This window comes from Megalops cyprinoides, chromosome 4 (assembly GCF_013368585.1).
Source record: "Megalops cyprinoides isolate fMegCyp1 chromosome 4, fMegCyp1.pri, whole genome shotgun sequence".
NCBI classification, from domain to species: domain Eukaryota; kingdom Metazoa; phylum Chordata; class Actinopteri; order Elopiformes; family Megalopidae; genus Megalops; species Megalops cyprinoides.
Genome location: NC_050586.1, coordinates 3900001 through 3927871, shown reverse-complemented (window position 1 = coordinate 3927871; position 27871 = coordinate 3900001). Strand labels below are relative to the sequence as shown.

The window sequence follows — 27871 nt, the reverse complement described above, 5'->3', positions numbered from 1 at the left end:
TTTTGCAGCAGTACAGAACTTTCGACATCATCATGGAACAGTACAGAGAAGGGTTACTCTGCGGTTTGAAGTTATGGCACATTTGCACATGGTCAGACTGGTGAATGGCTCGAAAAAACGTATTCAATTTGATTAGTAAAAAATTAGTCATAAAACCAAACCTGTGACACATAACCCACACACTGTACATCTCTTTTTTACACTGTTGTTTTTGTTAATGACTTTTGTTCTGTTATTATTACTTTTTTTTACTATAGAGACATACCAATGCATTGCCACAAGCCCACCACAATACACAAATACAACTGTAACTATTTTAGCCTTCAGTATCACACAGCAATGGCAGAAAACTCTGACAGGTTAATGTATCATAAGGACAAAAGTGGCTGTTGTAAGAGAATCACAATCTCAGTTACACAGTATCCACTAAAACCATTTTAAGGGTCTTATAAAGGATACTGCATGGAGTCCCTTAACGTTCATATGCCAGTCTATGTTTTTTGGAGGTTAACACCAATTGTCTTACATAGTTGCTTGAACACTGAGCTCATTTGCTCATTGAGTGTAAGCTACCTCCTGCACAATGCGATATGGTCACAGAAAACCCTGGTATTACCATTTATTTGTAATTCCTCCAAATGCACCATATGCCCTATTTTAAATGCCAACAAAGCACTCACAGATAGCTTAGATCGCACCATTGGCACCCATCAAGATAGATAGCAAAGCAAGATGTAGAATATCTATCTCATCAATTTCAGATCTGTCCTTGAGTTGGCAAGGAATCATCTAGTACTACACTGATCTACCAAAATGTTTGCCATGTAGTCTGCCTACACATACTTTACAACTGAAAGAATCTACAACCTAAATCCCACTGGCATATTCTGGTAATTTAGCTTATATTTCCTCTACAGCAATGTCTTCATTTCAGCTGTATATCCTCACTGTCTTGCATAAATCTGTTCATCATAAACAGACCATACAGTCTGAATATTAAGCAATTCCATCTTGAAGTTCATTTCTGTGGAAGAGTATGGTTTACTGTCGTTCTTCTCTACTAAAGCTAAGAGAAAATGGTGAAGAGCTATGAAATTTTGTTCAACAGACAAGCAAATTACGGTATGTGGCTGCATGGAAAGTGTAATGTCTTCCTTTGGATCTACTTCATGGAAAATCCTCAGCCTAATACTTCAAAACAATTGTATCTGAAAAAAGTACTAAGCATGTGCGTTAGGTTAATACTGAAGTAAACTGTCAAATATATTACTTGGGAATATTACAAGCAGTTTGACAAGGAAGTAATAAGAATCGTTCTGTAATACGGAGTGAAATGAGTGAGCTCAGTGATTTCCTGGCAGTTCCACTTAAATTAATCTGACTTTAAGTTCAGTGTCACCAAAGAGTGACCACAAATGTGCAGGCTGCTAGCAAGGGTATTGACCTTGGTGCACACCACAATTAAACTGATGAGAGACAACTGTGACAGAAAACAAAGTGAATGACATATGAAAGATAATGCATACAGAAACAAATGACAGTATTGAGCCTTGCTGACTAAATACCTGCATTCAAAGTAACTTATTTGGTGAACCAAACAGGCAAGAAATGTCTAACATTAATGACTAAATTCTTGTACTTATGTTAATTTGCTTTATGAATTGAACAGGCAAAAATTAGGCCTAATTACTATGATGAATGACAACAGCTGACGTTGGCAAACATTAATAAATCTCTTTTTTGTAGTAAAATACATATCTACAAACAATTATAATAAATAGGCTTGATGCGTAACTATAAACATGTATTAATATAGCTACACATACTGTGTATGACATCAGAAGCGGACTCGATTAGATAATGTCGTCTAGGAGATGGGGGTTTGCCACCCAGTCCAGTGTCCGTGGCTCAGAGGCAGCCATGATCATACACATGAACTGCTTCCCGGATCTCTTGTCTATGGGGTATATGGTGGTCGGGGTGAACCTCTTGTTGCTCTCCACGAACTCGCACAGCTGCTGGTAGATTTGGGGGTACTCGTGCCGCAGGAAGACCCCCCTGGTCCGCAGTTCCCGCTGGATGTTGATGAAGCAGATCTCCCGGGCCTTCCTGCCCTCCTCCCCTTCCTTGTCAATGTCGGTCATCCCTGGGGGCGGGGTGAGGATCAGCGTCTCCATGTCGCTTTCCTTCCTCAGGAGCTTCCTCTCGGGGCTGGAGGAGGCCAGGGAGACCTTGGCGTACTTCCGCACGGTCGGGGCTTGGACCCTCGGGGAGGGCCTGTCAGGCACTTGTTCGCCCACTGCTATGGATACATTCAGGAGGAAACATTCGCTGGGGTCGTACTCGTTGCCAGCCTCCTGGAGCTCCCTGCAGTAGCTCCCCAGGTTGTCTTTGAAGCCGTCCAGCTCCCGTAGGGACAGGTACGTGGGGGACATGAGAAGGCTCTCCAGGCCGAACTGCAGGAAGTTGTTGGACGACCCCGGGTTGGGGAATCCCAGGAAGAGGACGCCCCTTCCCCGGGAGAGATATCCCACTTTAGCAATTCGGGAGAAGGCCTTGTGGATCTCGGTGGTCTCCCGGCAGAATTTGATGACGTGCCTGCAGATGCTGCCAATGCGGCCGTACAGGCAGCTCTCCTTGTGGACGTCCCAGTCCTCGCGTCGGCAGTTGCGGGAGCAGTAGTACGTGTAGCAGCTGTGGCAGGACTTGAAGTAGAGGCAGGCGTTGAAGAGGGTCTCCGTCCGCCGGCACTTGCTGTTGGAGCACATCATGGTGTCGTCGTCGTCCGTGCTCTGGTCAGGGGAGCACTCGTCCGCACTCTTCTGGACTCCGTCGCAGCCGCTGTCAAGGTCTTGGAGGTTGTCGGGGCTGATTTTTGTGGAAGAGGGCTGTTTATTCAGGGGACCTCGGCCCTCGGCATCCTTGGACTCTTTCTCAGTTGAAGGTCCTACCTCGTCTTCGTTGATCAGCTTCTTGAGCTGGTCGAGAAGGTCCTCACTGTGCCTCCTGCTGGCTGGAGGCTTGTAGTCAATGACTAGGTCAGCTAACAGCTCATCCAGCTGCTCCAGGCTTTGCTGCAGGGAGTAGCTGTTGTGGGTTTTCTCTTTGGTGTTCTCCTCCGCAAAGGAGATGGGCTCTTGGTAAGGAACGCTCGAGGACGGATCCCTCCTGGAGTCCAGCGCGTCCCAGCTGGCGGAGCGCACCTCCTGCTTCCCGCTCAGGTTGCCTGGGCGGATGTCGTTGTCCGTGATAGTGATCTCAGGGGTCACGAACCACATCCTTCCCATGGAATTCCTTCCGTCTGCTGCGCCCTTCTCCAGCAGAGAGGTCTCAGACAGAGAGAGGGCCGCATACCGCCTTGGCGAGCTGGAGAGGTTGACCACTACTGGCTGCCGGCGGTCCTCTGGGGACAGAGCCCGCCTCCCCTGGTAGAGGAGGTTCTCATAGCTCCGCCCCCTCTGCACTGGCTGCTGCCTCTCCACGTGCGGGTTCAGGATGTTGTCCCAGGACCTGGAGTAGTGTCTGGTGTCAACCCCAAGCCTGGGTGGCTCCATGCAGTGGTTTGCGTACCAGGGAGTCAGCACGGGTTCAGTTCTTACTCTTTGAGGGGTCAGCTGAGTGGAGGGGTGGTGGTAGGCATACCCGGATACATCAGAGCCATACCAGTCATCCACCTGGGGCTGGGACACCCGCGGGCGACGACGACCCTCAGTGTGGTATGCCCTCACTGGAACGTGATGCTCAGGTGGAGGCGTGTAGGACTCGTTGGTGTAGAATATTTTGGATGGGACGGGCTGGACCGGGTACATCCTGGGATCCTCCCTGTAGTAGGCCCTTGGGGGCGGAGTCTGGATGATGTAGGGCCCCGGCTCACTGGTGGAATAAGGTCTGGGATACGCGGCGTGCCCAGGGAAGTGGCGCGGCTCCATCTCGGTGTAGTACGGCCGGACGGGCAGGGTGTGGAACAGGCGAGTCCTCGGGTCCTGTGTGTACACCGCTTTGGGGGTGTGGTTTTGGCTGGCAATGCTGTAGTGATCATCCTGGTAGTAGGTTCCAGAGGAAGGAGCCGGGGATGGATACGTCCCGGGGTCGTCCGTGTAGAAGAATTTGGTTGGCACGTTTGGGATGGAGAAAGCCCTTCGCTCCCTCCCCAGGTATTCCCTCGGGTCCCTTTGCAGAGGGATTTCTACTGGCTGGATGTAGCTGTTTGGCATGCTGTTGGGATACTGGTAGGCGTACCTGTACTCACTGCTGTAGCATTCGCTGGGCGTCGGAGTCCTGGAGGTGGAGACCTGCCGGGGGACGGTCAGGCTTCGGGTCACCCCGCTGTGGTACCGCTGCCACCCCATGTCCGCCCGGCTAGCGGGGGCCCTTCTCGCCGCGTGCTGCAGCACCGCCGCGTCAGGCTTGATGTCCACGCGGCACTTGACGTGAGGGCTGGTGGCCGGCTTGTCGGGGCGGTTCTGGTCGAAGCAGTCAGTGACATACAGGGGCGAGTAGCGGTTGACCTCCCCACGCTGCGGCTGCAGCTTGATGGGGTGCACCTCGTTCATCGGAGCCCGGCCAGCGCCGTGGGGGGGCTCCCGGCGCGGGGACGATGCCTCGGACTTCCTGGAGACCTCCCGTGGCCCCCGCTGCGAGTCCCTCCCCCTCCTCAGCACGGGCGAGGAGACCTCGATGGGCACCGGCGTGAAGGTGGTCTTGACCCGCGGGGCGCTCTTGGACCGGGCCTTCCTCTTGAGCTCGGCCCTGGCCGCCTCGCTGGCCGGGTCGCTGGCGCCGGCATGCTGAGGGGGCAGCCTGGTGTTGAACAGGTCGGGGGAGGAGAAGCGGAGGTGACCCTGCTGGGAGAGTGAGTTCCAGGCCACATCGGGGTTCACTGCATGCCTCTCAGCCCTCCGGCGGGGGTGCTCCATGGAGGAGGCGCGGGACTTGGGGTCGTCCAAGGACTCGATGTAGTCGAAGCTACGGCAGTGCCTCTTGTTGATATTCTCCTGATTGTCCTCCAGCGTGCTGGTCTTCCAGGACTCACATCGTTCAGAAGAGTGGAGGGAGTGGGAGTGGGGGGAGGCGGAGTTCACTTTTATGTCTTGATACACAGTCGATGCCAGTATGTCAGGAGGATCTGTGCGTGTCATCTTAAAGGGACTCTTCTACTTTTCCCCTTCAGATTGATTTAAGGTTAATATTCTCTGAAAAAGAAAAAAAAAAACAGCGACGCATTACAGTGGAGCTAATACTTGTTTCATGACAACTTATGGTATCTTTCTCTTCTTTAGCTAGAAAGGGAGGATTCAAAACTTCACCTAGAGTAGTCTCAGTGTCTGTTGTAATGGCAGGTGAATGTATTTTTTATGGATTTTAAAGTACATCCATAAAAGCACTGTACATTCAGCTTTTAGGGTAAAATAGCTGTCAACAGAACTTTTAACAACAAAAATAAAGATACGGTACAGAAAAACTAAGACCTAAATTTGGATATATTAATGTGATGGGTTCACTTATACAGTTGTGTTTCCTAGGGCATGGATGATTTATGATATTATGATATTAAGATATTTATTTAATCTTTTTCTTTCTGGGCAAACAAAATGGGGCACAGGAAACTGCCGATTGTATGAATAAAATTTATCTTCACGTCAAATTACTTAACCTTCACACATCCCAGGTTATCTGGAAAAGCAGGCAGAGGTTGGAGCTTTTACTCTAACTGTAATCACTTTTAAAGCCAAATACCAGATGAAGGATTTTAGTATACTTCATCATAACTCCTGCCAAGATGTGCTTACGGTTCACACTCCAGCAAGTCATTGCCTCAAATTAAAAAGGATGTTTTCACTTGTGATTGAATGCTGATGACTTCACATCAAGCCCCAGGAAAGAAAAAAAATTCCTTTTTCATGTCTACCATCAGTCATAATGTTTGCAGAGATAATGCCATGCAATAAGTGAATTTCAAAGCTCTCGATCTTGCATACACTCCCACACAGTCTGGTACTGAGATCGTAACTTCAGAGAGAGGGGGCACCAAATTACAGACAGCCTGCAAAATTCTGACTGGTCCAACCGAGCAAAAGCAAAGCAAACGGAAGGAGGTGCGAAATTAACTGACACTTAAGCTCCCCGAGGAGAATAGTAATTGGGCTTGTGTAATCTCTGATAAGGCCTCACAGTCTTAGTTTGAAAAGTACAGCTGAAGTGCTGCCGTACAAGGATTTCATACGATATGTGCTCATGGCTGCGTGTAGAGAGGCCATTTTTTTCGACAAGCTATAATGGAGAAATCGTAAGCTCTTGCAACAAAAATAACACTTTATTGATTATCACTTAGATGCTGTGTGAGAAAGGTAGTTTTTTTCTCTTTACCACAATGGGATAATGTACACATTTATCCTCTAATTGGACATGACTAAAAATACAGTTGAGCTAACTGAATGAGAGCAAGCATGCAATAACCAGCCGGATATTTACAGGGTAAAGGCTGAGTATTTTATAACTGTACATTAAAATATTAAAATGTAATGCGTTGTCTGTGTCAGAACTGACTGTTTTTTTCCCTGATATATTCCAGCTCACACCCTTTCTCACAGAACAGAAGGCGTTTTTGGCTATGTGCGATCAACCAGGCAAACAAAAAATTCATCTGTATGCATTTTGTGAGACGGACAAAAATTAATTTACACTGCCTTTATACTGATTTCCCTGTTGTTTTCTATATGCCCACAATGACACTGCAACGGCTCAATTTCAAAATGTGTCATCACTGTTATTCAATATTAATCAAGCACACATTAAAACAGTGAGAAAGAATGATGAACACACAAAATGGGGTGTAGGATTATGTGCTGCAATATTAATTCAGTAAATCCTCAATACATTTTAATGAAAAAAGAGGAGAACATTTCTATATTTTGAGATTGTATCATTTCTTCATATCATCACAGACAGACACAAAAACACACACCTGATAACAGATCTGTGTAGTAAGTGAACTGTAGGTTCAATCTGCTCTTTGCATATGTCCTAATGCATAGTGTCCAGATTCTATATACTAATGTATACAGTATCTACAATTGTACAGACTAATGTACACAGTATCTAGATTGTACATTTATTATACATGCTAATGTACACACTAATTATACATGTACACACTAATGTACACATTAATTATACAGTATCTAGATTGTACACACTAATGTATATACTTTCTAAAATTGTAACCATTGCATGCTAAACATTAGCTCTTTTACTGGTGTCCTTATGAGCTGAATAAAAGCCCATCAGAGGATGGCAGAATACTCATGCTCTGTGGTTTTGCTTTCATCCATTTCATGTTCCTGAGGCAGGAGATGAGCGAGACACCTCAAACACCTGTGTCCACCTGCCACCTGTGCAGCACCGCTGCGTCTGTGGGTCGCCTGCGGTGGACGGCTTCTCTGTCGTGTTTATGAAACACACCTGCAGCCGAGCGGGTGAAAGAGCAGCGCCATGCTCTGCGTGTGTCCACTGTAGCCCTGGAGTCTCTCAGGAACGTCGATCGTGCGATGCACCCGTAACAGGACTGACAGCTGCCGAGCAGTGCTGTTTCTCTCTGCATGTCCACCCGAGAGATGCCAATCAAACATCATACCCACAACAGGACCGACAACAGAGCAGCACCACGCTTACTGTGACGCTCAAAGACACTGCGGCCCCTCTGGGATGTCAGTCTCACACACACACACACACACACACACACACACAGACACTTACATAGGTAAGCGCGCACACACACACGCACACACACACAGACAATTACACAGGTAAGCGCACAAACACACACACACACTTACATATGTAAGCGTGCACACACACACACACACATACATACACACACACACACACACACACACACACACACACAGACACTTACATAGGTAAGCGCGCACACACACACGCACACACAAACAGACAATTACATAGGTAAGCGCACAAACACACACACACACTTACATATGTAAGCGTGCACACACACACACACACACACACATACATACACACACACACACACACACACACACACACACACACACACAGACACTTACATAGGTAAGCACGCACACACACACACACACACACACAGACAATTACAGAGGTAAGCGCACACACACACACACACACACACTTACATATGTAAGCGTGCACACACAGACACGCACACACACACACCTGTTCATCCAGAAGGCCTGTCCAGTTGACCGTGCAGTGAGGGGCACTCAGACATCCAGCCCAGTTCTGAGCTTCCTTACACAGCCGCTGACAGCCCTGACTCTCCCCTGGATCTAATCATCATGTTCCCTTCACTCTGACTCATTCTGAAATGCCCTCTGAACTCCCGTCTCTTCTCCAGAAACAATTCTGCCAGTGCGACATGTTCACTGAACAAAAAAATTAATTACAAAAAATTAATGTTTGTGCTGAAAAGAGCAACACTTCATTTAGATGTAAGTCAAGGCTAAGGACATTTCAGCTGAATGCATCCATGTCAATAGCACCTGCGAGATTGTTTTACCCTGTCATATTTAACTTACCGCTAATACACTACGGGCTGGAGGCGTAATTTGAAAATGTCTGCAGGTGTTTAGTCTTGAGCCTTATCACAGCGCATCAGAGGTGCTTAAATAGCTGACCTCCAGATAAATGCCTGCTTTTTCACAGCGCACTGCTGTAGAACTGTGATAAAGTGCAGTTTTTATTCCCTCCTGTTGACTTTATTATTGGTGTTGCGCAGAGGCTGAGTGAGTGATAGAACGTTCAGATGAGGCTGGATTAGCAGTCACCGCATTAACACCAAATCAAAAAACAGTGAACACCAACAAGGACAGCATTTATTGATTGGTGGGAGTGCACACACACACACATACACGCACAGACACACAGACACACACAGACATGCAGGCATCCATGCAAAAACATGCACACATACACACATACACACACACACACACTTATCTCATAGTTACACACACATACACACACATACTCATCTCATAGTTATACACACTCACACACACATAGTTACACACACACACACACACACACATGCGCACACACACACACACACACATACACACATACACACACACATACACACACACACACACACACACACACACTGCACTTCTGCTTCCAGGGCTCCACAACACTCCCCCTCTGAGAAAGACTATATTTTTAAACAGCTCAGCACAATGGAGAAATCAGGGATGACGCAGACTTCCAAAAGGAAAATAAAGAAGGCGAATGGTTTTCGAAATGACTCATCACACGCGCTAACCTTGTTCCTTACAGCACTTCAAGATAATTACAGCATGTTATTATGTCCTGATACTACAAGGGCAGCTGTTTCCAGCCATTCTTCAGGGCATGACCCAAACATTTCAGCTCTTTAGCGGCGTTAGTTCAACTGAGGCCCTGTTACTGAGAGAGGGATATATTTTGTCCTTGTGCTGTCCTCACATGCAAATGTGGAAAAGGGCATTTTGGCTTTACCCTTACAATGTGCTGGTTCATACTTCTCTGGCTTTAGGTTAAAGTAAATGAAAAGGATGAGATCATTTTAAACAAGCTGTTGCCTACCTTCCAGAAGCCTGATACAAATTAAATGATCAACAAAGGGATCAAAATGCCTAAGATGCTGTAATGATAGAGCAATTTGTTCCCTTTTTTTGAAAACTTTTTATTGTAGAAACAGACTGCAGAAATAGATAAATAATACAGAAACAGACCATAGACTGCTGAGTTAGACTTTTTACAAAACAAGGTAGAGAAAGCTGCACCTTGAGAGGCAATTTAGGGCAACGAAGCCCTCGGGAACTTTCAGGTGTGTGCATCCCTCTCTCCCCGGACAAGAGACAACCACACAGACAGCTCAGGGCGGCAGGCCTGACCGCCTGCTTTGTTAACCAGCCCGAATCAGATCTGAATTATGCCCCAGTCCGAGTGGGGCCTACCTTCCCGCTCTGCTCACGGGGGGGGGGGTGGTCACAACCCACCCCCGAGTCACCTTCACAAAGAGCGACGAGGTCATTTCCTGCCCACCGGTCCAACGGCAACGCCCGTCTTGCACAGGAAATAAGTGGCCATTTAGCACCGGCTGCACGCTCCACAAATCACCTCGCTCTGATTATGTTCGTCGTCAGGGTGTCTGACAGGCAATCATCGTGGCGGAGAGGGGCGGTGTGCTCCCATAGTGCTTTGCAGCGGCCTACCAGAGCGAAACGGTGAGAGGGATCATTGTCTGATGGGAGTCTGTCAAGCGTGGTATGTATCAGCCAGAAGCCCTACCACTCTATAACTTTCACCTGCTGCACGTACCGGATGGAGTACTTGAATGAGGGACCTTCTGGAGAAACCAGGATGTCAGTGAGAGTGGCGTTGCTGAGCCAGTAGGGGGCAGTCTATCCTCTGACAAAACAGAAAACCAGTTCTCCAACACGTACTGGACACTGTCCTGTAGGAGACATTATCTTTCGTGTGAGATGTTAAACCTGACTTACTGTGGGTTCCAAAGATCCCATGGCAGTTAACGCAGAGATTAAGGAGTTCCCCTGTACGTTGGCCAAATTCCCGATCTGGCCCTCTCAGTCTGGCCATTCAATCATCCCCCAGTGTAATTGGCTCAATAAATCCATCCGTTTCACCTCAGGTGATGTGCAGTGACAGTTCTGGCACAACAAGAGCTCCCGCGCACCACCCAGAGGAACTCCTCTTCTCATCGCAAAGTAATCTTGGAACCATCTCAGCCCTACACTGCAACCCATCTGAAAAACTCAACCTGCTGGACGGCGGGTCAAACCTGCATCTTCCCCACCAATCAAATCAAACTTTCCATGTTAAAATCATTGCAATCATCTTGACACAGACTGGTACAGGGGACACCCTTCACATACCAAAACAAAGTAATGCAATGACAGCAATCCAATATTACTGCACAAAAGTAATCAACGTACCTAATAAAAAAAAACACAAAACAACATATTTACTGTATTTCAAAGTAACAACTGTCTATAATGCCTATAATGTTGCAATTCCAATGTGCATCTTCTTCGCTATAGCAATAATATCATCAGCTTCCATAGTCATCATCATAATGCAATGTGTTGTAAAGGTACCACTGTGCAGTCTGAGAAATATATTTTACTGGAAGTACCTTATAGTAACGAGCTGCAAGACTACTGTATAGCGGATATGTTGCTCCTTATTTACTTTAGCTGGAATCAACGGAATTCTGCAAGCCAGCAGTAATAATAACATAGAAAACAAACCATCCAGCAACTCCTGAATTCAATGACTGGGCCCTTTATTGAAAACGCTGCCTTAAACGGGCGCATTGTCTTACTGTAAAACAGTGACAGTGTTTACAGGCCCCGCCCCCCTTTCCTCGGAGGAGAGAGAAGACAATGTGCGCGGTCACGGTGGAGATGCGACTCTCGAGGGCCGGCGGCGACGTCTGAACCGACACCAGCAGATGCGCCATCAATCAGCAAAGGAGAAGCAAACATGGTACGGAGCAGCGCAGCACCGATGGAGAGGGGCCAATCCAGAGCCTCTCAAGAGGAATGAATTAGCGTGGGGAGCCAGCGCCTATTAGAACAAACATGTTCCACAGAGCCAAAAAACGCTACACACCCCATCTGCAAATTAATCATTCAGCTCCACGCTTCTCTCGCCGGACAGAAAAGCCCTTCAGACTAAAAAAGCAGAACCGAAATATGAATATATTATTTTGACACTCCTTTTTAATCACCCTGTCTTGTCTTCCAACAGTTAGGATCCTTCCCTACAATGGGGTACCGTTCCTTCCTTGCACAATGAGAGGAGATTTAGGTAACTGGATTACTCACAAAAGAGCAAACTGTGAAAAAACAGCGACAGATGTGAGCGTGTTTTGGAATTTCGTGCTTTGTTTCCTCCCCTCCCTCCAGCACTTAGTTGATTTTTAATTATGAATTATGAATTGAAAGCCACATGCTTAGAGACACTGTTTTGCCTTCCGGTTGAGGATGCACGGTGTCTGATTCTGAGAAGGAGTCACTGCGAATGCTGGATACTGAGGTGATGATGAAACTCACAGCAGTCAGGACTCAGATTCCTGATCACCATTACATTACGTTATTGTCATTTGGCAGATGTTCTTATTCAGATCAACTTATAAAGAGACTTCCATTTATGCAGCTGGATATTTACTGAGTCAATTTTGGGTTAAGTACCTTGCCCAGCTGGCATTCAAGCCAGCAACCTTTTGGTTATAAACCTTTACCTCCGTACCACTATGCTACACTGCTGCCCCTTTAGAGTAACCCTGTCTCCACCATGCCCGCTCAGAGACAGAGGGAGAGAGGTGTGGCTCTCTGGTCTGGTTAAAAACCCCAACCCCCCCCCCCCCCACATACCTGATCAGTTTGTGAAGGCTGACACCCCTCCCACAGTGACAGGTAGAGCGGCTGTACAACAAACCTCTCCAGCCATAATCCGCAGCACAGAAAGACCGATCGCATCGTGTCTGTGGTGACAGCCCACGCTGGAGAACAGACACAGACCAACTCTACCCTGGACAGTGCCCTTCCTTGTCCCACACACTTTACGGAGGATATTTTGAGGCTACAGCCCAGACAAAAGGTCCTACAAAAACCCCGGCCCTGTAACAAACCCGGCTTCTAATGATTCTTCACTTCCTCTTTCAGCTGTTGAGGTCCCAGTCTTGTGCATATAACAATGTGACAATATGCGGCATTGTACAGCATAACCTATTTCTGCCAAGCAGAAGGAGAAGCAAATGAGCCTACTTTGAGAGATGTTCTGTGCTCCATTAATTTATATATAATTAATTTTTGTCACAGCACAATGGACAGTGATGAATGACAACACACTAGCACACAAAACTTCGTAACAGAAGTCTTTGTTTGCAAATAAGCAGACCTATTCAAATATTCTGAATACAACATGCTGCATGAACACGCTAAAAAATACAGAGCTGTCTCTGAGGACAGGGGACTGCTGCATGAAAAGGCTTAGAAAAATCACATAATGCAATCTTTGCTCCAGAGGACAGTCACCAGCAATAGTGCATCTTTTCATAATTTATAAAAAAGACACCAATAGGCACGCACCCCACAGTAAGTGATGAACAGATCATTAAATGGCTCTGGAAAACATCAGGCAAGTGAGCATGAAAGCATGCTTTCTGTATTATAATGCTTGCAACATAACTTTATACTGTAGGTATCATGCTGACTGAAACACAGCCCATGCTTGGCCGTCTGTGTATTTTGTAAACATGTTTTCCAGGTTTCATTTCGGCTGAGCTTTTCAAAAGGCTGGCTGATGCGATTTGAGGCACATTTTGATGACGGCGATTCCCCACAGAAGAATCCTCCCATTGGCTCTCTCCCATCTCTCCCCCTGCGAGCCATCTGTTCACTCTGAGCTGGTCAGAGATGGTCCGCCCCTATCCCCTACACCCCCCCACCCCGTCTCCTCACCACACCCACATCCACAGACACCCCAAATCTACGCCCACACCATACACCCTTAGCGACCCTGCCCCATATCCTACCCCTCAGATCATGCTTACAGAGAGACACAGATCTTTATTCACTTTAAGCAACACTTACATCTTACTTACATCTACACAGTCACATTTATCCAGCCCCAGGCTCCTGACTCCCTACCCAACGGCTAAACCTGATGTGGATAAAGACATCTTACCCATCCTAACCTACACAACTGTTTCTTTTCCTGAGATCACATTTAAAATCACCACCAACAATGCCTTGTCCCCAGATTACAGCTGAGAGTCAACCCTGCAAAGTAAATAAATGTATAAAAGTAATAAAAGTATTATAATGCAATAAATATAAACCTTCAGCCACGATCAGTCCAGAAATAATGTGCATGTTCGTATTTGCCACAGGTCTCAAATGTTTAAGACATCTGACAGACAGACAGACATCCAATATTTCAGAAAAGGCAATGGTGTTCTCCGACTGAGGTATTGCACACATGCACACACACACAAAAACACACAAAAAAAAATCCCAAATGTACTGACTGCAATGAAAGAAAATGGTCCAATAATCAAGAACACACTCAGAACAGTTTAATCTATCACTCAATCACAGTAAAAAATGACTCGTTCACTCCAGCCTGTTCCCACACAGAGTGACAAGAGACAGAAACATCAGACCACGGCCCGATTTTCCTGAAGGTTCACATGTCTGGCGCAGAACGGTAGCGGGCACAGCCAATGGGACTAATTCCCTCCGACAAGATGAACGGTTTTAATTATGGGTGCTTATTTTTCATTCGGTTTTGGCAGCTGCCCGGGATCCTAATGGAAGGTCACTGCAAAACACGTCACTGGAGTACGACCTTCCGCCAATCAACCTGACACCCGCGTCCACGGCAGCACCCCGAACGCATCACCGGGGGGGGGGGTCTGCTGTTTGATCTCATTACTGATAAATTGCTTACTTAATAGAGTGATTGGCAGCGCTGACAGAGGGGAAAAAGCAAAGCAAGTAGAATAGAAGAGAGGGAGGGAGAGAGAAAAAGAGAGGGGGAGAGAGAGACAGAGAGGGAAAGAGAGAGAGAGAAAGAGAGAGGGAGAGAGAGAGAGGGAGAGGGAGAGAAAGAGAGCGAGAGAGAGAGAGAGAGAGAGAGAGAGAGAGAGAGAGAGAGAGGGAGAGAGAGAGAGGGAGAGGGAGGAAGAGAGACAAAGAGACAGAGAGAGAGAGGAGGGAGAGAGAAAGAAAGAGGGGGACAGAAGGAGAGGGAGAGAAAAGGACAGAGACAGTGAGAGTGAAAGAGAGACTGAGAAAGAGAGGGAGAGAGAGAAGAAGGGAGAGAGAGCAACAGAGAGGGAGAGAGAGAGACAGCAGATCACGATTGTTGTCCTGACTCACCATGGCAGAGATCAGCAGAGATCAGATGCCCTCCACCCTGTATCTGCACAGAGCATCGGCTGAGCCGCGATGGGAATACCCTGCGGGTGCATCCTACCACAGACGCGCAGGAGACGGAGCAGCCGAAGTCTGGCCCCGGTAACGTGAGGGTGTGTCTGCGTCTCGCACAGGACCGGTGCCTCAACACCCCCCAGCCCCCACCCCCAACCTCCCGTGGCTCTGGCTGTGCAAAATGGCACCAGAGGAGAGAGGAGGAGAGACTGGTGGGGGGCACAGAGCCTTTAAAATGTTCTCATCTAATTTTGGGGGCAGGAAACTTCCGATGACATCACTAACGTGCGCTTAATGCGAACAGCCACGGGAAGGTTCGGCATCCGAGAGGCTCTATGCCAGCGACTGAGGTGTTTATTTCTGTCGCGTGAGAGCGCCGGAGGAAAAACGTCTCTCTCTCTCCCTCCCTCTCCATCCCCCTCGCTCCCTCTCGCTCTCTCTCCCTCCCTCTCTCTCCTCTACCCTGACTGGTCACATCAGTTCCACTGCCATCTGATACCCTGCTAACGTCCTGTTCAGACTAGCCCTCTTCTCGCTCCCTTAGCAGTCACAGCAATAATCAGTTAATATCCTCCTGTCAAACATCTTTCCTTGACAAAGAATTATCATCCACTTCCATCCCTTATCACTTGCTTTAATGCAGGCGTATCTCTGATCCTGAGGCTGCAGTGGAGATTACACAGAACTCAGGAAGGCCTGGAGGAGATGTGAACCAGAGCGCAAGTGGTCTGTCTCTGACACACGCTGAGGGGAAGCATCTACACCAAAATCTGCAGAGACATCGGTGTGAGTTACAGAGCGGGAAAAAGCCCTTCCGCGAAACTCGCACGTGCTCGAAGGTCAAATGGATAAAGCATGCAGCTCTGAAACAGAACGATTGGGCAGAACAGGATTTTCAGCACAGAGGAATCGAGATTAACTTCTGATAGCCAACCGAGGGATGCAACTCAGCGTAGCTGTTATCTCCGAGACCCTTCAGTCTTACAGCTTTAAATGCAAACCTAATCCAAGCGAGATGCATTTTTAATACATCTTAGGAACATCCTTATGAACACATAGTGCATGTCAACAGCTCAGAATTTTTGATAAATAATATATTACAGCAAGATGTATTTTTCCACGGATTAATTTAGCTAAATCACATCAGTAAACATTTCTGAGACAACAAATCATATGTAAGTTCATAATCATGGCAACTGGTAATGAACATATTGTGAATTTTTACGAACCACAAATACTACAAAAATTAACATTATTTTATGGTATACAGAATATTCTAAAAATGACAGGGTATGGTTTTATGTAATAAACAGGCCATACCAATTATTGCCACATTCATATGTAATTGTAATTATGTAATTATGAACATGAAGCACAGAATGATATATGAAAGTCAGATATGCATGAGTAATTTGTTTTTGATATATACTGACATATTAAGATAGATATTTAACCTCAAAATATATTGCATTATGCATTTGATGTGATATTTTAAAATATATTACCATTGTATAAGGGTATTTAGCTGCTCATTCAGTTGCTAATTGCTGTAACCTTTCGAAGGCTGTTGTGCCACTGTTGAAACGCATCGGGCATGATGAGACCGAGGTGCTTCAGTGCATTTCACATGTGTCTCGTCCCACTTATGCATTTTTGAAAAAGGTCACCAAAAACACAGTTTTTAATGGCGGAGTGGCCCTGCATGAGTACCAAACACAGCTGGAGGCACTGTTTGTTACCAGTGACGCACTGATCTGAACCAATCACAGTGACTTGCCATGAGAAGCAGGCTATTCATTGGTTAATCAAGTTAGTGATTGACAGTACACACTAGTTCCACCCACTGCGGGGTTCTTGAAGCCTCACTGTAACATCACTACTTGCAGCCCCACTTCTATTCGCGCGAAGTCTCAAAGGCAAACCTGGCAGGGGTTGGAATAAAGAACACAGTGTGTGCGGATTGCCATACCGTGGGCTGGTGGAGGGAGGGGATCCGACCAACTGTGCCACAAACCGCCACTAACTTCACTCTCTCACCCTGGCCGTCTTCAGGAAGCGGCAGTGTGCCACTTACTCACTCTCATGGGGCGGTTACGTAAGGAGCATGTGTCATTCACAAGCCGGCGCTGCTGAGGATCGGAGCGGAGCAAAGCAGAGAGGATCAAGGGGGCGGGGCAGTGGCGGGGCATGGGCGGGGCATGGGACAGGCAAGGGTGGGGCTCCGACACTGACAGCAGGGGTGTGGCATAGCACCTGCCCACCTCCCCTTCCAGGTCCACTCTACTTCATTAACACACTCTCCGTACAGACACAGTCTCACACACACACACGCACGCACGCACGCACACACGTACGCACACACACAGTGGTCACAGCTGCCTTGTCCTTTTCGTATCCCGTTAGGGTTTGAGGAGACCTCGCTGAATTTATTATCAAATCAACCAATTTAATCTTGTTGGAGAACAGAGTGGGAAGACACCAAGGAGGCAAAGACATGCGGTGCCGTGGCAGATTAATACATCTCCTTGCTATTTCAGAAAGGGAATCTGTGGGTATACCTGTGCAAACACACCAACACTGTCCCAACAGATGCTGATAACAGAGAGCAATCACAGGAGTACTTGGCTGTGCACACAGACGCCTGGTTCCTGAAGAAGGAAGACATCTTCACCTCCACACTGTACCAACACTCAGCACTGAGCCAGAAACAGGGCTAGCTGTTTTTCTGGTACAGATAGGTTGGAAGAACATTAATTTGCACAGGGTATTTACAAGATATTATTTTTCAACAGGACTCTGCCTTTTTGGAGATAAACGGACACATACCATAACACAATAAATTTGAGATTTGTGACACAGTCCTGAGTCATGGTCATGTGGGCCAAAGTCATGGCCCACATGTATGTAAGCACAAACACACGCAATACATCTTGACTGAGCTATCACTAAGCATGTAAAAGACTTCAATTATAAAGCCTAAAATATAGCTTCATGTCTACATTTGACGCCGTCTCTGCAACAGCAGTTGTTTTTAATGGTTTTGAACCATTTTGTCCTTTTTGGACGTCTGTGTAAATTGACGAGCAGCACAGACACTGTGGGAATTATCCTTTTCATTTAATCTGACATTGGAAAAACTTTATTCAATTTTCATCCTAATCTACAAGCTTCCCACTGAAACAGGGATTATCCGACCTCGGGGATAATAGAATTTATCATGGTTAAAGGCTTTGCTGTCGTCAAAGCTTTGTAACCACCTCTGAACCTTTTTTTTCACCTACATCCATTTAAAAATATCACAACGTGAGAAAATGTCATGGTCACTTGCAGTATTTGGGAGCACCATTCCTCAGTGGATCTTAGGAAATCCACATGATGCTCCCAAATAAATTATCCTGCCCTCATTCTCACTTTTGATGACACTAGCACTATTTTGCCAATTGATCCAGTACAGGGAATATACAAATGCACTTCGCTTATACAAACGCAGCAATGTCTGTACATTACAAAACAAGTAAATGTAACTAACTGTATATTTATACACTGTAGGCCGACCTTTTGCCATAGGCCTATCAGAGATTGCCATAACAATCTCAGACCAGGAGCAATTGCCGAAAGCTTGCAAAACATAGAGGCCACGCTGCATCGCCTGGATACTACACACTAAACTCTGCCCGTCGCCGTGAGCGTCGAGGAGAAGTACCAGTCTTGTCAATGACGGAATTTAACCCCGGTTTACCCTGTTTCACATCTGTTTACCAATATCACGTGAGGTGGGCTATAATTGGTTGATTGGCAAGGAAGATGCGGCGTTATCTTTAGTCGCAATATTTAGATGAAGTGGCTGAAATCCGTAAAGAAACCTGTCTGATGTGGTCTTCAAGAGCCCATACTGAAAATGACCGCATACACACACAGACACACACACACACACACACACAAGCATTCGACGGATTTCTAAGCATACTTTTATACACGCTGTCTACGGATGCACATGCTACTATGTAATTGTCTGCACTTGTCTGCAGTGATTTCACAATTATTTTAGTACAGCTATTATCAAATAAAATATGAAGCATCAACACTTTGAAACATAAAATATGACCTTTCAAACACGTTTGGAACAGCTAATAGCAATTAAAATGCTGAAATCTTGTGTATTTCGTGACTTGTGGCATCACAAGAAGTAGGCTGGCTTGCATCAATCAGGATATGATTCCTAGATAGAAATTGAATATTAGCTTGCTAGCTAAGTAAGTTTTGATTAAATTTTTCACCAACTGATCATGTTGGCATCCACACACATCACTTGGGACTTACCGTTATTGCCCGTAATCCAATCGCATAGCCACCCATTTTTTATTTGATATGCTACGATGCTACTACGAAACAAGAACTGTAATCCTCACTGGTATCGGTTAGTCATGTAGTGTCCATCGCTTCCCGTTGGCTGGCCGTCGTCTGCACCAAATGCGTACTCCGGGGTTTACAGCTCGTCCGACCCCCTCGTTTATTTCCAATGGGTATGTGCGTGAAACTAAAGGGGGTGTGACTATGCTTGCGCGCATGTATGTGCGCGATTAAGTGTGTGCGTGTGTGTGTAAGCGCGCTCGCCAGCAAGTGTGTATGTCAGAATGAGGTAGGCACAATATGGGACACCAGTCTCCCGACGACGGAAAATAGAAGGTACGCTACCAGAGCGCTATATTAATTCCGCCTCTATCGGTCTTCATTGACAATACAGGCTCGAGATGAAATACCAGCGAGACATCCTCTATTTGAGATTGCTTTTAAGGAATAATTTATAACCGTGTAATTTCGTTTCTCCTCCCCGTCGTTGGGGCTTTCCTGCGATTCCATTTCCTGTCTATTCGTCTTTTTCTTTCCCAGGAGTGACTGCTGATTTTCCTCTCAAACTGGCTCTTATAAGCACTCGATTCAAGTGACCATCCCCTTGATTCAACCAATACAATGTGTCTCGCCAGTTCTGAGCATTAATGGTTTGAAGAGAGGGTGGAACACAGAGCCGTTTTCCCAATTGCTCTACACAAATGCACTCATTCAAATATGCAGTTCACTAGTCCAGAGAGATTGTTCATAAGATTCCTCTACTTGAGGATGATGTGCAAATTTAAAATGAACCCATTCAATCCAATACCAAAACAATAGCCCCCAAGTCTCAGTAATCTCCAAATCCTGTTTATCTCACAGCCTACACATTAGTTTAGATGACTAGACTGGGGTCCTCTCTTGGACTGCAGGTTGGTCAGTTAATGCTTTGACACAGCCAATCTGATAGTGATTTCACTAAGGGGTTAAATGCGTTCATTGAAATGGGAAATCTGCGTGACTTTTACACTGATGTATCCAACTGTTATTTGTGTTGAGAATGAAACATGATCTATGCTAAAGCTAAGATGTAAGATTAGCACAGCTAACGTTTGACCCTCATAGAGAAATTGATTCACAGTGATGATCCCAGGGCTAAACAGGTTTTCTTTTTTTTTTTTTTAATTTAAGGAGTCTTTAATCGAGAACACCCCTGACCTGGTACTCGCTAATCCAAACATCCTGACGAATCATATTTATCCGGCATCCTCTATGTTCCTGAGAAAAATACAACGGGTTTAACTAGACTTGTGTACTTCCTGTCTGAACTGGGCCACTGATGTCAATCAATTAAAAAGCAAAGAAAAAAAAGAAAACACCCCAGTAAATAGGCTTTTACCTATAATATGACAGCGGGAGAATTTCATGACAATAGACAGACTCATGAAATGCTTGTGACCTTTCGGGACTGGTCAGTGCCATTTATTTTCATAATCGGGGCTGATGGTCAGGACAGTATTCTGACTATCGCTGCATTCCTGGTTGCATGACCCTCCGAGAACATTTATTTACTAGGGGAAATACTGCCAAATCCATTCACTGTGCTGTGCGCACAAGTCCAGGCTTGTCGGGCAGGTGGCTAAAGTTATTGCTGTTGTCAGTTAGCGTTTTCCCGTGTGGACATAGCGCCATCGGTATGTTTGCGGTATCTACAACGAAGTAACGATGTAAGCTTTGTCTTTAAGGTCAGAAAGACAGCATTGATTGGGCTGAAGCTGACAAGCGTGCCAGGCTCTCACCTGTGCAGACTCCTCTTCCCCTTTTACAGTAACAGTAGCGTGCTTTGGCATAACAAGGCCTTTTCAAGGTCCTGTCGCATCAGTAAGCACACTAACCTCTCACTGCATCGACGAGAGACCGGGGGAAGACACCACTGTGTCACTTATTTATACAGAAATACTCTTGACAATGTACTGAATCACAAAATCAAAACATTTATTCTCTGCGGCAAAAGTAGGCTGACAATGACTCTCAGAAGCACCTCTTCCCCTCTTTCTTACTGCTCACATATTTGAGGGCCCTTGATATTAATGTAAGTACAGTATGTGATATAATTTCAGCTGATTGGCTCTACGCTCTACAGGAAACATTTGACCTGGTTTAAATTCACCAGCTTGTATGAGAGTTTGGGCAGAGGAACTTACATCTTGATGCTGCTGTATTTTGTTTTAGTGCATCCTGTTCCTCAGCTTCTTGGATGATGAATAACTGCATGTAACAGTGCTTCATCTTAGCCTTAAAACATTTTAGCTGACACTGATTCATAAACACTGGGGGAAAAAAACATGTTTCTCCCGGCTGTGCCACCAAAGCTCACTCTCAATCATTTCAATGATTGATTGATTGATTGATTGATTGGTTGGTTGATTGATTGATTATCGCCCAGTTGCCTTGGAGGAAGCCATGTTTACACTGAAGGAATAAAAGCTTTTGTCCATGATTCTAGATTGTGTACTTTTTCATTTTTTTCATTTATTCAAATGCCCTTATTTGTTTCCTAGGTGACAGGTGCAACACTGTTTGTCTACCAGGGTCGCTGGCTAGCAGGCATATCAGAGTCAACTGAAAGTCTACAGTATTTCAGATTTTTTGGTCCAGTTACGCTGTGTTATCAGGGTGTATTTACACTGCACAAAACCACTGATAGATACACTCTACCCAATAATTACTATGAACTATTTGTAAAAGTTGTTCACTAACAGATAGAGAGCGCATAGTATGTAGGATACAGAATTTGAGTTTTAAAAGCGCATTTTTTTTTTTTTAAATATACCCCCCATACAATTAAATCTGTTTTTTTTGAATGAGTGTTTGATTTTAACATTGACATGTAAATTTTAACCACTCTCTAACCAAAATGGCACTGTACACTCATATCCAAAACTGACGGCTTATTAGCCCATCCCCTCACACTTGCTATTGAATTTCAGCTGTTTCCAAAAAAGATCCTGTTTGTGGATGTTTTGTAATATAGCGGCATAAACAGGCCCTTAAAATAAAGAGTAAACTTTAGTCCAATCATTTCCCCTGGCAGGAACAGTGGCACCCTCCCCCAGCCCACACCCGCTCAGAGGGAAAAGGGGACAGAGTGTGAAATTTAATGAGGAAAGGAGTGCACCCACAGACAGAGTCAGGAGTTGTGTGGCTGCAAATAAAAACTGCCTACATGACATCCAATGGCCTGTTATGAACACACACACACACACACACACACACGCACACACACACACACACACACACACACACACACACACACACTATGTAATGGTGCCCTTGGGGTTCGCTGTCTGTCACTGCATGCGGTCATTTACAGATTACAGAAAACCCAATGGAGGCACACAGTCACACAGTGAATGGCAGCAGATATGAGGCTGAGGCTGATTGTCATCGCTCAAGGGCAATTTTGATGCCTTCTTGTGCAAATTTCCTCTATTTTTTTTTTTAGGGATTAGAGCAATCTGTTTTGGGTTTCAGTTAGCGCATTGTGTGGTAAAATGATTATACATCATAGTCTTTGAGCATAGCTTCAGTCTGCTCTCTCCCTCCCTCTCTCCTCTTCAATACAGCTGTGCATGCCATTAAATGACAGTGGACGTTTCTTTCAGTGACAGTAATTTGCATAACACAAGGAAAAGAGTGTACACCCACACACATTCACGCACAAACACACCACACACACATACAGTATTCTCCTTTTTTTAACCGAGATGCCTAAAGTTGACATGAACCCGCTGACCCACCCAGCCTCGGGAACGTTGGGGTAACGTTGAAGCAGTGGTATTTCTCTCCGTCTCAATTGCCTGCCATAAAGACGCAGCGGCCTTACTTAGCTGCTTCAGTGGGCTGAATAATCACGTTCTGGCTGGAGAGCTCTTAAACACTGACCTCCCGTCAGCCGGGGGTAATGGCTGTCCTCCACACACCTGCTCTCAATGGCGTCCACGCTTCCTGAATCCACGGGCGTGCAGGTTGAGTTCTGGTCCCTGAGTCCACTGTGTATTGCTCCTAATAACACAGAGAGGAGGGGAGGGAGTGTGCACGGCCTAAGCAATATGCAGAGGGAAAGGATACCAGTTGGCTGGAATGAGGACAAAAACAGAATTCACACAAGTGAAGGCTGAGCTGTTTGGCACACAGGGTTGGAACTTATGCCAAATTCTGTGGTGGAAGCAGCTAATGTACAGGTAACCCCTCCCCCCTCCCCACACACACACACCTGCACAGAACACCATTCTATCAAAGGGCCATTACCTCCCCTCTCAAGCCACCTCTTTTAATTCTGAGACTCACGCACAGAAGCCCTGGGTACCTTTTTTGGCGTGTTGGCTGGGGATTGAACCTCCTTGCAGACATTCTAACCATTGTAAGGCTATTGTGACATCACCCCCAGCACCAGAGCTGTAAAATGCCTGAAATGTAATTTGTTGTATTTCACAAGGTATCCTCCAGAAAGCAATGGCCCACTTTCTTCTTTCCTCAGACAGAATATATCAAAAAGCGACACTTTTCATTACTGTATCTTACTTCATACGAATATGGTAGTTTTCCTTGGAGATAATTGCTATTGTTTTCGCATTATTTTATATTTGTTAACATGGGGTGTTGGTTTCTGGGCGACTGTCGTACACGGTGCTCCTTGCCATCGCAGACAGAGTGACGCGGAGCTTTGGCAGGCAGAGTCTCCCATCGGAGGCTTTGCGTCTCCATCTGCCTCACTGTGTAGATTCGACACGCAGCAGCGCGGCAGGGCCGATGCCCGCATATCGCTGCGTAGCCAGCGCCGGAGTCTGGTGTGTGAAATCCATCAGAGCGTCTGATACGCGCTCCCCCTGAGAGCGTGCGCACGCACCCGTGCCTGTCAACTGCTTGTCAGAGGGTGTCTCTGCCGCTCTGCGGGCTCTCCGAGGAGATCGGATCGATTCTCACCCACAAATCCCCGCTCGGGTTAGAGAGAGAGAGAGACATCCCTCATTCCAGCACTGGACAAACGTAGAAACAGATAGCCGGGCACCACCGTCTCCACACAGAGTTCATTAAGCCACCAAAGTTCTTTTTTCAGAATCTGAATCCCATAATCTCAATTTAATGGGAGGATCTTTTCTGTTCAATGAATTTTCAATGAACTCAATCTTTTTTCATGAATCAGGGTTTTTCTGTAATGTATCGCACTTTTCTCACTCTGTGCTTATTTAACATTGTTCCCTGCTTCAATATTTGTAAGACTGAGTAATAATGGAAATTAATGCAAAAGAGCCGAATGGGGACGGAGGCCACAACCACGGGCACTCCCCACAGTCATGTTTTATTCACACATGCTATTTGCACAAGATGTTTTGAGCGTCCTGAGCTGCGCGCAGCACCCAGGGTGGAGCAGGTTTTAAACCTTGGGATTCCCTGTAGGAGACTCCAACTGGACCACCGCAGCACATGATGTGTGAGGAGGGAGAACTTCTCTTATTGAGCTGAATCTGTACGGGGAGAATCAATGAGATTCACCTGCCCTCAGAGAGCAAGGGGCACATGGAGGGGGGAGAGAAATGCAAACGGAAAATGATTTGGGTTGTTTGTCTGCAGGATTTCAGGGTTTCGGTGCCGCAGTAATGTGAACTGAACACCGAGTGAAACATATTGGGCCCTAAATGCTCAGAGGATTAGAGAGAGATATGTGGATAAAACAGGAAACCCACCAGTGTCCACTAGCATCACAGAGTGATCTCAATAGCAAATCCTGAAATGAAGTGACATTTTGATGATATGAATAAAGCCCTAAAAAAGCACAATGTTTTTTTCACCCTATCTTTTAAATGTCATCTAAGAGTAATGTTTTTTCTCGTTTCATTTTTTGTGATTCAAATTTTTATTTATTTTCAAGGTGTGAAGGCAATGGCATACAACATCATCACATATTCTATATAAAGAGATATTATATATATATACATATTATATGCATTCTATACAGAGAGACAATAAGCAAAGGAAACAAATACAGCAAATCTATACGTAAAACCTAACAGAGTGATAAGTATCCCAAGCTAATGACTAATTCATACGCTCTTGCCCCTGGTGACATTTTTGTTGTTGTTGTTTTGTTTGTCTTTGCCCTCTCATTTATGGCAAACTGCATCTACTTTCCAGCCAAAATAAGGACAGTTGTGGAAAGAGACCAGGCCTGGGTGCTGCGGAGTTTCACGTCATCATGTGATCACACAGCCGCTTTGTGCTGCTAAACCTCAGCGTGAACACTTGTGAGCACCGTGTGGGCGTGGCATCACGTGCAGAATCTCAATGTGAGGCTCCGCCCACTGCCCACACCCCGCCCTGCCCTGACAGCGCCCTGCAATGGCTGAAGCCCCCCCCCATTGGTCTTGGCAGTAGCTGAGGCCAAGTCCAAAGGAGGCATCCTGATTAGCTCAATGAAGGGGATTCGCAGGGGGTGGAGGGTGGTGGGGGGGAAAGGTGGTGATGGGGGGGCGAGTAGGACGGGCCAGAAGAGATTATCCTTCCTTTGATCTCTGCAGGAATCGCAGAATCAATAGCTCATTTTTTTTGTTTTGGAGAGTCATGCTGTGCAGGTACTGTGCAGGTGCTGGGCAGACCGTTAGGCAATGTGCAGATCGCTATAGCGTGTGGATGGGGTAGTGTAGCTGGCCGAATGACTGGGAGGCACTGTCCAGGTAAGGTAACAGTATGTGAATCTGCCCAGCCTTTGTGTGACACTGCAGAAACAGACAACACCTCCTCATCCCCTAGTGAAGATGTGCAGGAAAAAAGACTATAGAAAACGACAAAAAAAAGATTCCCTCTCTCCCGAATCTACTTTAACGGATGTGAGGGCAAGCTAACACTTCTCTCTAAGGCATGCCATGTGAAGAAGCAACTCAGCAGGGTGCCATACTTGAGGACAGATCAATGACATCACAACCAGCATGTTGTCATAAAAAACAGGGTGTGTGATGCTGTAAAGACTCTCCTTCACACGCGCTCCATCCCACACTTACAAAACCAATGAACATGTTCACATTTGAGGTAGAATTGATCAAAATGCTACTTTCTGGATTCTACACACACACACACACACACAATTTTTCAACCAAATTGTGTAGTGCAGAAACCTAATATTTGTGTTTGAGTACAGCTCATACTTTTTGCGTTATACACCCATGGTGGTGTATTCCCTTTAGTTCAGAGAGGAAAATGAACAGATAATACTTTTTTCAGCGTACACTCCTTTCTTGTGGTGTCCATTATAAGTTCTGAGACAAGGATGAACAGGTCCAAAAATACGCCAATCATTATACATCATACATCCAGTGTGCTGTATAATTCTCAAACGTGTAATACCACAACTGGAGGATGCTGGAGGATGACAACCAGCCCTGCTCCATCCAACCAGCCCCTACTCAGCATTCATGAAGACTCCCCTGTGGATACATCACACGGATACCGCATTGCTTTTTTTTTTTTTCAATCCATCCCATCCTTCGCTGCCTGGGCACCAGCGTAAATCACAGTCCTACGACGGGGCAGGGAAGTCTGTCAGCGTTGCCGGTGGAGAAGGACGTATTGGGGGCTGGCTGTCAGGAATAACTTGTGGAGTGCAGCAGCGATGGTGATAATCACTGCTCCCATCAGCAGAACGCTGGGAAAAGCAGAGTCGCTCCCCGCAGAGATGTGGGGCCGAACACAAATAAAGAGCCGCTATCTACGGAAACACACAAGAGTGCGCTGTGCTATCCTGCTGTTTCCTACAGTCGTTCAGTCGAGGTGAAAGGCATTTGTACTCCAGGTCCTGGAATTGTTGATTTGGATTTGCTGCTTAATGCACAGTTCCGTACATTATTGTCATTTATCAGACACTCTTATCCAGACTTACATAGGTTCCAGCTTTTACATATTATCCATTTATACACTTGGATATTTACTGAGGCAGTTGTGGGTTAAGGCCCTTGCCCAAGGGTACAGCAGTAGTGCCCCAGTGTGGAATCGAATCAGCAACATTTTAGTTGACATGAGTCCTGCCCCTTAGCAACACTGTTCTACACTGTTGCCATAGTAGATATGAATTTCCATACAATCAAAGCATCAAGGTTGCTATTGATTTGGGTGTAGCGGTATTTATGTTGACCCCCCCCCCCCCCCTTTTGACATCATAAACAGGGAAAAGGAAGGAAGTACATGGGGTGATGGAGGGATGCCATGAACAGCTGATGCAAAAAGGAAGTGGTTGGTGGGATTTTTATAGCCATGGATGGGAGTGGTTTGTTTAGGTTTGGTTATCTGTGTGGGGATTGTTTAAAATTCTCCTCTTGAATCTTTGGTTGGAGCTTCAAGTTTGGCAGTGTGTGTCATGCAGTAATGAAGGGTCATGATGCTGGGCCTGCTTCTGCTGTTGGTCAGATTTAATGACCCGGTTTAGAGCAGAGATATGTGGTACTATGACTGGCGGTGGTCCTTCCCTGGTGCAGATACACTACTGGCCTCCAATT

General features: G+C 46.0%; 1 protein-coding gene across 6 annotated transcripts; it reads right to left on the bottom strand.

Moving 5' to 3' along the window:
• Nucleotides 1-1814: 1814 nt before the first annotated feature.
• Nucleotides 1815-19857, bottom strand: LOC118777236 (apical junction component 1 homolog). 6 transcript variants are annotated; one of them, XM_036528023.1, is made up of 2 exons: nucleotides 19406-19857; nucleotides 1815-5192 (listed from the first exon to the last, which is right to left on the bottom strand). In XM_036528023.1, exon 2 carries the CDS (start codon nucleotides 5136-5138, stop codon nucleotides 1854-1856), a length of 3285 nt encoding a protein of 1094 aa, XP_036383916.1. In that variant the 5' UTR covers nucleotides 5139-5192; nucleotides 19406-19857; the 3' UTR covers nucleotides 1815-1853. The 6 variants fall into 6 exon arrangements, with proteins under 6 accessions (XP_036383916.1, XP_036383915.1, XP_036383918.1 ...); XM_036528022.1 differs by having other exon boundaries at nucleotides 19317-19856; XM_036528025.1 differs by lacking the exon at nucleotides 19406-19857 and adding an exon at nucleotides 14946-15040.
• Nucleotides 19858-27871: the final 8014 nt, after the last annotated feature.

Bases quoted from the DNA above. Each gene is read 5' to 3' on its own strand.
- LOC118777236 (XM_036528023.1), bottom strand. From the start codon at position 5,138: ATGACACGCACAGATCCTCCTGACATACTGGCATCGACTGTGTATCAA.